The sequence below is a fragment of the Scyliorhinus canicula genome, chromosome 2, assembly GCF_902713615.1.
Source record: "Scyliorhinus canicula chromosome 2, sScyCan1.1, whole genome shotgun sequence".
Lineage (NCBI taxonomy): Eukaryota > Metazoa > Chordata > Chondrichthyes > Carcharhiniformes > Scyliorhinidae > Scyliorhinus > Scyliorhinus canicula.
Genome location: NC_052147.1, coordinates 159,684,056 through 159,698,949, shown reverse-complemented (window position 1 = coordinate 159,698,949; position 14,894 = coordinate 159,684,056). Strand labels below are relative to the sequence as shown.

The window sequence follows — 14,894 nt, the reverse complement described above, 5'->3', positions numbered from 1 at the left end:
CCAGGCTGTTTCGGCCACTGAACATTCGGACCTGCTACTTAGGGATGCGTTCGTTACAAGCCGACTACATCCGCCAACGACTTTTAGAAGGGGCTACCCTCGAACTTGCAGCGACCAAGAAACTAGCGCTCTCGCTCACAGTCGCCTCACACAATATACAGGCATATGCCCCCGACCGCGCAGCCCACCCCTCCTGGACATCGTGGACCCCACCAGTGAACACCCTTCAGTGCACCCCACAAGCGACCTCTCCCAGCAAACCCCAGGCCTGCGCCGTGTGCCAGCCACACAACCCCGGGGGACCCAAATGCTATTTCTGCGGACATTCAAAACACCCCCGACAACGCTGCCCGGCACGGAACGTGCTCTGCAAGGCCTGCGGTAAGAAACGACATTTTGCTGCTGTGTGCCCGGCCCACTCGGTCGCCGCTGTTGCCCCGGCAACCCCCATGTACCATCTTCCTCGCCTCAGACCTCGTGTGGCCCGTGGGCGCCCACATCTTCCTCGCCTCAGACCACGTGCGGCCTGTGGGCGCCGCCACCTTGCACACCATCTTGCTTGCCTCACATGTGTGGCCCGTGGGCGCCGCCATCTTGCCTGCCTCAGGACACGTGCGGTCCATGGGCGCCGCCATCTTGCCTACCTCAGGACACATGCGGCCCGTAGGCGCCGCCATCTTTCCCGCCACAGGATCCCTACTCGTCGGACACCTCATTGGGCCGCTCATCGCCTGCAACTGTCGCCGACCAGCCACGTCTGGCCTCCGTCACGATGGACCAGACACGACATCACAACCTCGCGACCGCGTCAACGACTGTGAAGGTCGACGGGCACAAGGTATCCTTCCTTCTTGACTCCGGGAGCACTGAGAGCTTCATCCACCCCGATACGGTAAGGTGCTGCTCCCTCGAGGTCCACCCCACCAACCAGAGAATCTCCCTGGCTTCCGGATCCCACTCCGTGGCGATCCGGGGGTACTGCACCGCCACCCTCACCATCCAGGGCGTAGCGTTCAGTGGCTTTGGGCTCTACGTCCTCCCCAACCTCTGCGCTGCCTTGCTACTCGGCCTAGACTTCCAGTGCAACCTCCAGAGTCTAACCCTGAAATTTGGCGGCCCCTACTACCCCTTACTGTCTGTGGTCTAACGACCCTTAAGGTTGACCCGCCTTCTCTGTTTGCAAACCTCACCCCGGATTGTAAACCCGTTTCCACCAGGAGCAGATGTTACAGCGCCCAGAGCAGGACCTTCATCAGGTCTGAGGTCCAGCGGCTGCTGCGGGAAGGTATCATCGAGGCCAGCAACAGCCTCTGGAGAGCCCAAGTGGTAGTGGTGAAAACTGGGGAGAAACACAGGATGGCCATTGACAACAGTCAGACCATCAATCGGTACACGCAGCTCGACGCGTACCCCCTCCCATGCATATCTGATATGTTCAATCAGATTACACAGTACCGGGTCTTCTCGACAGTGGACCTGAAATCTGCCTACCACCAGCTCCCCATTGCAAGGCGGACCGCCCGTACACCGCGTTTGAAGCGGACGGCCGCCTCTATCACTTCTTTAGGGTTCCCTTCGGCTTCACTAATGGGGTCTCGGTCTTCCAACGGGAGATGGACCGAATAGTTGACCGGTATGGACTGCGGGCCACTTTCCCGTACCTGGATAATATCACCATCTGCGGCCACAACCAGCAGGACCACGACGCTAACCTTTCCAAATTCCTCCACACCGCAAAACTCCTCAACGTAACCTACAACAAGGAGAAGTGTGTGTTCAGCACGGACCGATTAGCCATTCTCGGCTATGTGGTACAGAACGGAGTTCTTGGGCCCGACCCCGATCGCATGCGCCCCCTCATAGAACTCCCCCTCCCCCATTGCCCCAAGGCCCTAAAATGATGCCTTGGGTTCTTCTCGTACTACGCCCAGTGGCTCCCTAACTATGCGGACAAGGACCGCCCACTCATTCACTCCACCGTTTTCCACTAATGGCCGAAGCTCACCAGGCCTTTAACCGTATCAAGGCCGACATTGCCAAGGCCGCGATGCACGCGGTCGCGAGACACTACCCTTCCAAGTCGAGAGCGATGCATCAGATGTCGCTCTGGCTGCCACCCTCAACCAGGCAGACAAGCCAGTGGCATTCTTTTCCTGCACCCTCCATGCCTCCGAAATTCGGCACTCCTCTGTCGAAAACGAGGCACAAGCCATCGTCGAAGCTGTGCGGCATTGGAGGCATTGCCTGGCTGGCAGGAGATTTACTCTACTCACTGACCAACGGTCGGTTGCTTTCATGTTTAACAACACACAGCGGGGTAAGATCAAAAATGATAAAATCTTGAGGTGAAGGATCGAGCTATTCACCTACAATCACGAAATTTTGTATCGCCCTGGTAAGCTCAACGAGCCGCCCGATGCCCTATCCCGAGGTACATGTGCCAGCACACAAGTGGACCGACTCCACACCCTGCACGACGATCTCTGTCACCCAGGGGTCACCCGCTTTTATCACTTCATAAAGGCCCGCAATCTCCATCGAGGAAGTCAGGGCTATCACCAGAGACTGTCAGGTCTGCGCGCAGTGTAAACCGCACTTTTACCGGCCAGACCGCATGCGCCTGGTGAAGGCCTCCCGTCCCTTTGAACGCCTCGGCATGGACTTCAAAGGGCCCCTCCCCTCCACCGACCGCAACATGTACTTCCTCAATGTGGTCGTCGAGTACTCGAGATTCCCCTTCGCCATCCCATGCCCCGACATGACGTCTGCCACCATCATCAAAGCCCTCAACACCATCTTCGCTCTGTTCGGATTCCCCGCCTACAGCGACCGGGGATCCTTATTTATGAGCGATGAGCTGCGCCATGACTTACTCAATAGGGGCATCGCCTCGAGCAGGACGACCAGCTACAACCCCCGGGGAAACGGGCAGGTGGAGTGGGAGAATGGGATGGTCTGGAAGGCCGTCCAGCTGGCCCTACGGTCCAGAAATCTCCCGGTCTCCCGCTGGCAGGACGTCCTCCCCAACACCCTTCACTCCATTTGGTCGCCCCTGTGCACTGCGACTAACGAAACTCCCATGAATGTCTCTTTGCCTTCCCTAGGAAGTCAACCTCCGGGGTTTCGCTCCCAACATGGCTGGCAGCTCCAGGTCCCGTTCTCCTCCGCAAGCACGTGCAGCTCCACAAGGCGGACCCGTTGGTTGAGAGGGTACAGCTACTCCACGTGAACCCCCAGTACGCCTACGTAGCGTACCCCGACGGCCGCCAAGACACAGTCTCCCTCCGGGCCTGGCACCAGCTGGGTCCCCACACATCCCCCCCCCCCCGCCCCGGCGCCAGCCTCCCTTCCCCCGGCGCACCCCACCTCAGCCCCCGCTCCAGGACGATCCGTCCTCCCCTTGGTCCCACCTGTGGATGAAGATGAGGTCGACACGCTCCTGGAGGCCCCGACGACCGAACCGATGCCTGAATCAACACCACAGTTTCATTGCTCGCAACGACGGACCAAGGCGCCGAACCGTCTAAATTTGTAACCTCTTTCTTAACATTTAAACAACCTGAATTTTTTTAAAAAAAGCAACCTGTATGTAAATAGTTTCCACCAGCCCCGCTGGACTCTTTCTTAACAGGGGGTAAATGTGCTTGTCACCAGTGTTGTATTGTGTATATTGCATACGAGGATATTACGGTAAGACCCCTGTACTACAGGTACGGGGGTAGATCCCTGCTTGCTGGCTCCACCCAGTAGGTGGAGTATAAATGTGTGGGCTCTCCGAGCTGCAGCCATTTCGACAGCAGCTGCGGGAGGCTCCACATCTCTGCTTAATAAAGCCTCGATTACGCTCTACTCTCGTCTCGTCGTAATTGATAGTGCATCACCCAATATCTCTCCTCCCTCGGGCAGGAGCAAAACATATGTACACATGTACATGATTTGCGGAGCCCCTCCCACATCGCTCACAGATATCCTCCACCCCCTCAAAGAGCCGGCTCATCCTTGCTTTCTTGACATGCGCCCTATACACAACCTTCAGTTGTTTCAGCCCAAACCTCGCGCATGGTGTTGAGGCATTCACTTTTCGTAGCATCTCAGACCACAGACCTTCTTACATTCCCTTCCCCAACTCTTCTTCCCACTTGCTCTTAATTCCTTCCATGGACACTCTATCCTCATCCAGAATCTTCCCGTAAATCGCCAACACCACCATCTTCTCCAACCAGTTCAGGAACTCCTTCATCCCTCATTCCTCTCCCGGTGGCTCTGACTTATACAGTTTCTTGTAGATCTCCTCAAAAACATTATTGGTCTGCTCTGGAGCAACCACCAATTTCCCCGTCCCATCCCATACCTAAACTATCTCCCTCGCCGCCGCGTCCCTCCGAAGTTGGCCTTCTACCATGCGTCCCATCTTCGCCCCCATATTCATACACTGCTTCCCTCACCCGCCTCAGTTGGCACACCACCCTTCCCGTCGACAACTGGTCAAAACTAGTCTGGAACACCTTCTGCTTATCCAGAAAGGTTGGATTTTCATCCACCGCGTACCTCCTGTCCACCTCCAACATCTTCTCTACCAGTCTTTGACGCTCCTCCCTCTCCTTTCTATCCAACTTAGCCTTAAACGATATTACTTCCCTCCCTCACTACCGCCTTCAGGGCCTCCCACATCACCACCTGCAATACTTCCCCTGTACAGTTAAATCCTCCATACTCCTCAATGACCTCGATCTTATCGCAAAAGCTTTGGTCCCCCAATCAATGCCAGCAAAACTAAAGAGCTGGTCATTGACTTCAGAAAGCAAAGTACTGTACACTCCCCTGTCAGCATTAATGGGGCCGAGGTGGAGATGGTTAGCAGTTTCAAATTCCTAGGGGTGCACATCTCCAAAGATCTGTCCTGGTCCACCCACATCGACACTACCACCAAGAAAGCGCAACAGTGCCTATTCTTCATCAGGAAACTAAGGAAATTTGGCATGTCCACATTAACCCTTACCAGCTTTTCCAGATGCACCATAGAAAGCATCCTATTGGGCTGCATCGCAGCCTGGTATGGCAACTGCTCGGTCAAGGACCGCAGGAAACTTCAGAGTCGTGAACACAGCCCAGTCCATCACACATACCTTCCTCCCATCCATGATCTCCATCTACACATCCCGCTGCCTGGGGAAAGTGGGCAGCATAATCAAAGACCCCTCCCACCGGCTTACTGACTCTTCCAAATTCTTTCATCGGGCAGGAGACACAAAAGTCTGAGAACACGCACGAAGAAACTCAAAAACAGTTTCTTCCCCGCTGTTACCAGACTCCTAAACAACCCTCTTATGGACTGACCTAATTAACACTACACCCCTGTATGCTTCATCCGATGCCGGAGTTTATGTAGTTACGTTGTGTACCTTGTACCACTTTCCCCAGGCAGCGGGATGTGTAGATGGAAATCATGGATGGGAGGCAGCTTTGTGTGTGTACTGGGCTGTGTTCACGACTCTCTGAAGTTTCTTGCGGTCCTTGGCCGAGCAGTTGCCATATCAGGCAGTGTTGCCCGATTATGTATTTTCTTTTATTTCCTTTTCTTTTCATGTACTTAGTAATCTGTTGAGCTGCTCGTAGAAAATACTTTTCACTGTACCTCGGTACACGTGACAATAAACAAAATCCAATCCAATCCAATAGCACCACATCCATTCTCCATCCCAGCCTCTAGACTGCCCCCTCTCCAGGACCATATCCACACAATGTGGCGCATGGTCCGAGATCGCAATCGCCAATACATTGATCCCCAACTCCAGCCAGTAGGCGCAGCTGTCACCCCTGTGACCTGTCCATCCTCGGCTCTTGCACCATATTCCAATCCCCTCCTATTATTAGCGTGTGTGTGTCCAAGTCTGGGATCCCCCAGCACCCTCTTAGCAAACGCTGCATCGTCCCAGTTGGGGCCATACACACTCGCCAGTGGCATCAACCTCCCCTCCAATGCTCCTGTTACAATCACATAAACACCTCCCTGGTCTGCTACGACCTTCTCCATCTGAAATCTCACCCTTTTACCCATCAACACCGCTACCCCCTGAGTCCTACTATCAAACCCTAAATGCAATGCCTACCTCACCCAGCCTTTCCTGAGCCTCCCCAAACCCCTCATGTTCTATCTTACTACTCTGACCGGGGTATCTCAGCCACTCCACCCCCCTCTCCCCCCACACCCCTCCTATCCGCCATCACCATATCTCCGGGCCCTGCCCACTGGACCTTGTTATGATATGCAAACATGCAACCAATGAACATTCAGAATAGGACACAACCAATGGCCAGTCCGGACACTCAGAGATGGCAAACCACAAGGGGGCATGACATAAACACTATAAAAGGGATGAGGCACTCAAACCCTGCCTCTTTCCACACAGAGATCTAGAGAGTTAGACTGAGTTACTACAGTTAGATTAGCAGAGAGTCGAACTCATTTGAGAACTGTGTTAATAGTTCAATAAACACATTTAACTCATTTCAGAGTCTGGAGCATCCTTTAGTTAAGACTGCATCAAGTAGCAGCCTGTGTTATCTGAAGCAGCATAACACAACATGATACCAGGAGTGACTGTTCAATCTATTTAGTTCAACTCAGCAAGATCCGTGACAACCAGCAACTGAATACAGGCACAATGGACAAGATTCAGGCTCCTCATCAGCTCAGGACCACCGGCAATCTTAGTGCCAACTGGCGATCATTCAAGCAGAAATTTCAACTATACTTGGAATCATCCGACGTCAATTCCGCGACTGATGCTCGGAAGATAGCTCTTCTACTCACCACTGCGGGTGACCATGCGATAGAGATCTTCAATCCTTTCACTTTTCCGAAGGACAGGACAACACAATGTACCAAACCATCCTGGACAAATTCGACAGCCACTGCGAGGTGGACACCAACAAAATCTTCGAGCGCTACATCTTCAAGCAGAGGATGCAAGGTAAAGACGAATCCTTCAATTCCTATCCAACTAACCTTAGACTGCTAGCGCAATCCTGCAACTTCGGTGCTATCATTGACTCCATGATCTGAGACCAAATCGTTTTTGGAGTCCACTCTGATCCTCTGCAAGAGCAATTGTTTAAAATCAAGCACATGACCCTGCCTGTCGCAATTGAAACATGTACTGTGCCTAAGCACTCTAAAAATTGCTATTCACAGTACAAAATGGCAGAAAGTGAAAAACAAGCCATCCACGAGGTGGAGAGTGTTCAGATCATCTCCCGGATGCAGCGCCTCCACATTGACGAAAGCGGCCATTTTGCATGCTCTTCCCGAGGCTCCACGCATGCGCAATGCGATCGGGAAAACGAAGCGGCCGAAAACCGCACTGCGCAGGTGCAGACGTCTGAGAACCGCACTGCGCATGCGCAACAACACACTGAGCATCATGACGCTAACATCATGACGTCTGCAAACTGCGGCACCGCCCATTTTAAAAAAGAACTGCCCTGCAAGAGGCAAACGCTTTTTAAACTGTGGGAAACCAAACCACTATGCAGCCCTGTGCAGATCTGCACCACCAGTCAGGAGCCAGTGCTTCCAATTTCGACAGTGGGGCATCAGAAGTGTGCAACACTGAATGCATGACTCTGATCCAGGCAATGCGACGGATCTAGATGATGAATATCTGGACAACATTTACCGTGTGGGCATTGTTACGAAGTGCGAATATGCCGCACCGGACACAGCTCAAGTCCAATCAAACTTGGCTGTGGATTCCGAGGATGAATGGCATGCAATGATGAAGGTCAACTGCTGCCCAATCCAGTTCAAACTGGACACAGGTGCCTCCGCCAACCTGATTTCGCAGGTGGACTTCAATAGAATCAAGAAGCCCCCCACAATCCTTCCAGCTGACTGCAAACTCCTGGACTACAATGGAAACGCAATCAAGGCACTGGGGACCTGCCATCTGCAGGTGTCCAGCCGACACACACAAGCAAGCTTACGCTTCGAGATTGTTAAATCAGACAGGGCGTCCCTGCTAGGTGCATACGCCTGCAAGCAACTGAACCTCATTCAAAGGATCTACACCACGATGCCGTCCCATTCAGATATTCAGGCCAGCATCGACGACATCCTAACGCAGTACCCAGATGTATTTAGCGGGATGGGCAAGCTGATGTATGAGTACAAGATTCTACTGCGGTCTGATGCCAAGCCAGTGGTCCACGCACCACAACATGTCCCTGCTCCATTGAGAGAGAGCCTGAAGGCAGAGCTCATGAGTCTACAATAGAAAGACATCATCTCCAAGGTCACGGAACCAACCGACTGGGTCAGCTCGATGGTGTGCATAAAGAAGCCTTCGGGGGACCTACGCATCTGCATTGATGGACTAAACCAAGGATCTAAACAAAAACATTATGCGGGAACATTACCCCATCCCGAAGAGGGAAGAAATCATGAGTGAGATGGCACGTGCATGCTTCTTCACAAAATTGGATGCATACCAAGGGTTTTGGCAAATCCAACTCGAAGAATCCAGCAGAAGGCTCTGCACCTTCAACACACCTTTTGGCAGATTCTGCTGGAACCAAATGCCATTTGGCATCATCTCGGCATCAGAGATTTTCCATCGCATCATGGAACAGATGATGGAGGGAATAGAAGGGGTTCGTGTCTACATTGATGATATAATAACCTGGCCCACAACCCCAGAGGAACATGTGTCGCGACTCAAGAAAGTATTTCGATGCATACATTAACATGGCCTCAAGCTAAACAGCTCCACATGCTGTTTTGGGACATCCACGCTGAAGATCCTGGGCGATCAGATTTCGCAACACGATGTGCGCCCGGACAGACAAAATTAAAGCCATTGAGGCAATGAAAATCTCCGAGGACAAGAAGGCAGTACTGCGCTTCCTGGGAATGGTCAATTTCCTTGGCAAGTTCATCCCGAATTTGGCCACACACACCACGGCCCTACGCAACCTGGTGAAAATATCAATCGCCTTTGAGTGGAAGGCGGAGCACCAAACTGAGTGGCTGGAACTGAAAGCCAAGCTCACCACTGCACCCGTCCTTGCATTCTTTGACCCAGACCGAGAGACCAAAATATCCACAGATGCGAGTAAGGATGGCATTGGGGCGGTGTTGGTTCAAAGAGACGACACGTCATCCTGGGTACCAATAGCATACGCGTCACGGGCAATGACACCCACTGAGACCAGATATGCGCAGATTGAGAAGTAGTTTTTAGGTCTTCTCACCGGCATCCTCAAATTTCATGATTATGTCTACGGCTTGCCAACATTTACTGTTGAGACGGATCATAGGCCTCTGGTCCACATCATCCAAAAGTACCTCAACGACATGACGCTTCGTTTGCAGAGAATTCTGCTCAAACTCCGGAGGTATCATTTCAATTTGGTGTACACACCTGGCAAGGATCTCATCATCGCCAATGCATTGTCCTGCTCCGTAAACTCACCCAGTGAACCACTGGAGATCATCCAGGACATTGAATTGCAGGTACAACTGTGTGCGAGCACTCTCCCGGCAACAGATGAGAAGATTGTTCTCATCCGAGAAGAGACAGCCAAAGACCTCAGCAATGGCTGGTAGAAAGGACAATGCCCTCAATTCTACAACATCAAGGACGACCTGATGCTGATCGACGGCATCTTGCTCAAACTAGACAGGATAATCATCCCGCTACGTCTCCAGAGCATGGTGCTGCGGCAGATTCATGACGTTCACCTGGGCGTAGAAAAGTGCAGACGCAGGGCCCGGCAAGCTGTCTCCTGGCTCGGCATCAACCAGGACATCATGGACAAGATTCTCAACTGAGAAACCTGTCAGAGGTTCCAACCAGCGCAGAGCAAGGAGACGCTCCAACCACATGACGTGGAGACATCTCCGTGGTCCAAGGTTGGCCTTGACCTATTCCACGCGAATGGTCGTGACTATGTCTTAATCATCGATTACTTTTCAAACTATCCTGAGGTGCTGAAGCTGCCAGACCTCACCTCATGAACCATCATCAAAGTGTGTAAACAGACATTCTCACGACATGGCAACCCGAACACTGTCATGAACGAGAATGGCCCGTGCTTCCACAATCGAGAATGGTCAATGTTTGCAAAGAGCTACAATTTCAGGCACGTCACCTCCAGTCCGCACTATCCACAGTCCAATGGCAAAGTCGAAAAAGGGGTGCACGTTGTGGGCAGTCAGGACACTCAGAGGTGGCATCACCATAAGGGGGCATAACATAAACACTATAAAAGGGATGAGGCGCTCACACCCTGCCACTTTCCACAGACATCTCGAGAGTTAGACAGGTTTGATCAGCAGCATCACACCCCAGCACGTGGCTTAGAGCAAGCTAGTACAATTAAACTGAGTTACTGCAGTTAGATTAGCAGAGATTCAAACTCATTTGAGAACTGTGTTAATTGTTCAATAAACACGTTGAACTCATTTCAGAGTCTGGAGCATCCTTTAGTTAAGACTGCATCAGGTAGCAGCCTGTGTTATCTGAAGCAGCATAGCACAACAGACCTGGCCCGTCCCATCCCTTTGATGCATCAAACCGCTTTCCCGCCCAGAATCCCCCCCCCCCCCCCCACCCCGTCCACTTCCTCTTGCAAATGCCTCTCCCAATATTGATACCCTCCCCCCCACCTTTCACACCTCCCAGGCCCATCAAAACCTGTCTGACCGGGCTCCAATGACTGTGCCCCCCCCACCCCCCAACCACTCTCCCATTCACTAGCCAACTTACTCCATCGAATACCCTCTCCTGTGACCAGTCCCTGAAAAAATACCCATCAGATAAACAGCTAAACAAGTCCAGTACAAACACACAAAGCCCAGAAAACCTCCATCGAAAAAATCCCAACTCCTACCCTTCCCAAATAGGCAATCTAACACCCTTAAACCACAAATAAAAAATGAAAAACAAAACCACATACAACCTTCCACTCCACTACCCTCAGTCCAAGACGATACCCCAGTCCCATTTCTCATTTCTGCCTCAGTCCTTCTGCTTTCACAAAAACCTCCGGCACCTCCACGATCTCAAAGTGAAAGTCCTATAAGTATTAGATCACCCACAATTTTGCTGGATACATCACACCGAACCTCACGCCGCTGCTGTACAGTGCCAACTTCACTCGATCGAAGGCCGCCCACCTTCTCGTCAGCTCAACTGTTAAGTCCTGGCATATATGTATAGCAGCTCCTGCTCATTGCACCTCCCGCTTCTGTTTTCCCCAACTCAGGACGTGTCCTTAATGTGGCACTTGTGAAATCAGATTATTACTGCCCCTGGCGGCTCATTTAAGCCTGAACGACTGATGACCCCTATCCAGCTCTTCCCTTCCCCAACAACTCCACCAACATCTTGGCAAACTACTCAGTCAGCCTGGGGCCCACCATGCCTTCGGGCAGACCCACAAGTCTTAGGTTCTGCCACCTAGACCTATTCTCCATGTCCTCCATCTTTGCTCTCAGTCCTTTGTTGGCCTCCACCACCCTCCGCAGCTCCTCACCCATCGAGGTGAGCTGATCGCTGCATTGCGGCAAAGCCTACTCCACTCCCTTCAGCTGCTCTCCTTGCTCCCACACCTCAGCCAATGCCTTCAACACACCCCCTTAACCGGGGCTATCACCTCCTCCACCAATACCTTCACTGCTGCCATAATTTCCTTACACATCACCTCCATGTGTTTGCAAACTGCTTCACAAACTCCTCGGCCACTACCTCAGTCATCTTCTCTACTGTGAAGGGTGCAGCCCCATCCAGCCTCTGCCATCTTACCTGCTGCCGGGCTGACCCGCTCGCTTGAAGGTGAACTTTCGCTTGCCGTACTTCTTCCTAGTGGTTGTCTTCTGGTTTTAGACATCACCCTCCCTCCTTATATCTTACTGCACCTGCTCACCCAATATTTGCCCCTGGGACCGGGCATTAAACTCTGAAAAATCGAGCCTCGAGCAGGATCTACCCAACGTGCCGCCACCAGAAGTGACTGGGCAGAATGTTTACTAATGCAGAATAAATCCAAACTGCTAAAGACATAGGGCGAGATTCTCCGCAAATGCGGAGAATCGTAAAGGCTGCCGTGAGACAGGCCGTGACCCACGGCAGCCTTCATGGCCACTTCCGGGGCCAGGAGCGCGGCCCCGTGCGTCACAGCGGCGCGTCCTTGACGGCGGTCGTCAAGGCTGCACGTCAAGACGTGGCGGCTTGATCTTGCCGGGCGGCGGAGGGGAAAGAGTGCGTCTGTTTTGGACGCTGGCCCGATGATCGGTGGGCACCGATCGCGGGCCTGTCCCCTCCCGAGCACAGTCGTGGTGCTCCCCTGCCAATCGGGCCTCTAGATGCCCCAAATGGGCATCTGGCGCCCGTTTCACGACGGCAGCGAGCAGGTGTGTTTGCTGCCGTGGTGAAACGATTGTGAAGGGCCGGCCGCACGGCCCATCGGCCTCGGAGAATCGCCGCTCGCCGTAAAAAATGGCGAGCAGCGATTCGTGGCATGGGTCGGGCGTGGGTGGGGGGGGGGGAGAATAGTGGGAGGACGTGAAAAATGTCGGGAGGCCCTCCCACTATTCTCCTACCCGGCGTGGGGGGGGGGGGGGGGGGGGGGGGGGGGCGGAGAATCGCGCCCATACAATTTTCCAGCTTCAAGATTGTCCAACTGCATTTACCAACATTGTTCAATGAAAATGCTGAAATTTACTACATAATTATATTGAGTACAATATTTACGACACAATTTTAGTCACTATAATATTTACTGCACAACTGTAGTCACTATTTTAACTACGTCACTGAGTCATTATTCTAACTACATAACTGTAGTCACTATGCTTACTACATGGCTGTAGTCACTATGATATTCACTACACCACCGTATTCACTATTATTTGACCTAACCATAAAGAGACTTTAGTTTGAAACTCTGATGTGATAAAAATATGAATCTCTATGTTTGTCATCCCACATCATTCACATTGATCTGTCTGTTGTTAATTCTTTGTCTTTGACATGTAGATGATATTCTGCAGAAGATTAGAGAAGCTGGTTTCATGATTTCCCTGCAGAAGAAGATTGTACTGACAGAGAAACAGGTTTATGAATTCTACAGTGAACACACAGAGAAAGAATATTTCCCAGCTCTCCTTCAGTGCATGACCAGGTACCAAACCGAGTCAGTGTCTTGGGTAGGAAGTAATTCCTTAAACAGTGTCCCAAGGATGATGTACATTGCCGATTTAAAACAAAAACAGAAAATACTGGACAATGAGTCACCCAGACTCGAAACGTCAGCTCCCTTTTCTCTCCACAGATGCAGTCGGACCTGCTGAGATTATCCAGCATTTTTTGTTCTTGTTTCAGATTCCAGCATCCGCAGTAGTTTCCTTTTATTTACATTGGTGATCTGTGTACACAGTTTTTATGGCAGCCAGTGTGACCAAGTTATGGCTGATGGATAGAAGTCTCTTTGCCACGGAATCACTTGTAAGAAACAATTTCAGGGATTGAAAAGTTTCTTTTCGAATTGGCAGCCAATAAGCTAGCTATAACAAGCCATAGGCTTTCAACATTGTTAAGCTACATACATTTTACCATTTACATAGCATTGCTAAACATTGTAGTTATCTCATCCCTTCCATTGAACCCATTTATCCATCTATCATTACCTTAAAACTCAACCTTACTGGTGAGTTTCTAACTCTTTTGGACCAACCTTCTAGAATTGTCTCCTCAAATCTCTTCATCTTACAACTTCCCTGGTCACCTTTGAAAAGCTTAATTAAAACCCATCTTTTGGTCTGTGCTTTTGGCCAACTGGGGGAAAAGTTCTTACATTGAAAGGTTGATACAAATGCAGGTTGTAATAACTCTCTGTACATCCCGCTGAATGGCTTCATAATCAGAAATGCCACAAAATGGTGTCTGGTTATTGGCACACCTCCGGCTTTCCTGGTTACAGTGTGTCATAGTGTACAGACACTTTAAAAATATTTAATCTTACCTGATTGAACATTTTGAGGAGCATTGAAAGTGTGGGCACTGTTCATCTATTCCTAAACCGGGATGTCTTGGGGCCCTTTGGTACTGCCCCTACCTCTAGGCCAGAAGCTCCAGGTTCAAGTCCCCACCAGTTGGCCACAGAAGGAGCATTTCATGATGCAGTTCAATGGGTTGATAATCAGTAACTTCCCCACTGTTCTCTAAAGTGAAAAAGTGTGTGTATGAAGATAGGCCAAAATAACTATTACAAATGTCACTGGAGCAGAATTTCATAGCATCCGATAAAAGTATTTGCCACACAATGCATCTAATTCCCCTGCTGCCTTGAAACACTTCAACGTGCAAACAAGGGTGCAATGTAGAGATTATGGATTAATTCAGTAAAGTTGTCTTCTTAATTAATGTTTTTTTTAACAACATAACTTTGTTGTTGACAGTGACCTTAGATGTGCCAGTGCCCCATAATTGCAAGGCAGAATGCAGGTAGATATGCTCATGTTGGATCCTCCGCTGCAGCCCTTTGTCAAGGGACCATGCCAGTGAGCCACTTCCACCCCCTCCCCTCCAAACACCCCCTCTATTTCTTGAGAAATGTGGTCCTCATAAAGGAGCTTCCGCACATCTTATTCCAACTGAGAGTGGCTGTCAGACCCTTTGAGGAATTTTGAAAGGCCACAAACCTTTACAGCACCAAGGTGGCCAATCTAATCCTTACCTGGTGGCTCGATGGCTTCCATTAGAGAGACAGGTTTTTGGTATTGTTGAGGTTGAGCATGATTTGGACTGCTATGCCTTTTAAAAAATTCATTTCTACAGGATGTGGTTGTTGCTGGCCAGGACAGCATTTGTTGCCCATCCCTAATTGCCCTT

General features: G+C 51.0%; 1 protein-coding gene across 4 annotated transcripts in view; it reads left to right on the top strand.

Moving 5' to 3' along the window:
• Positions 1-14,894, top strand: part of nme9 (NME/NM23 family member 9) — a 99,174-nt gene that overhangs the window by 59,644 nt on the left and 24,636 nt on the right. For all 4 annotated transcript variants that reach the window (XM_038788251.1, XM_038788246.1, XM_038788239.1 and 1 more), the window contains one exon: positions 13,041-13,185. In XM_038788251.1, coding sequence (XP_038644179.1) covers positions 13,041-13,185 — 145 coding nt within the window. The remainder of the gene's footprint in view (positions 1-13,040; positions 13,186-14,894) is intronic.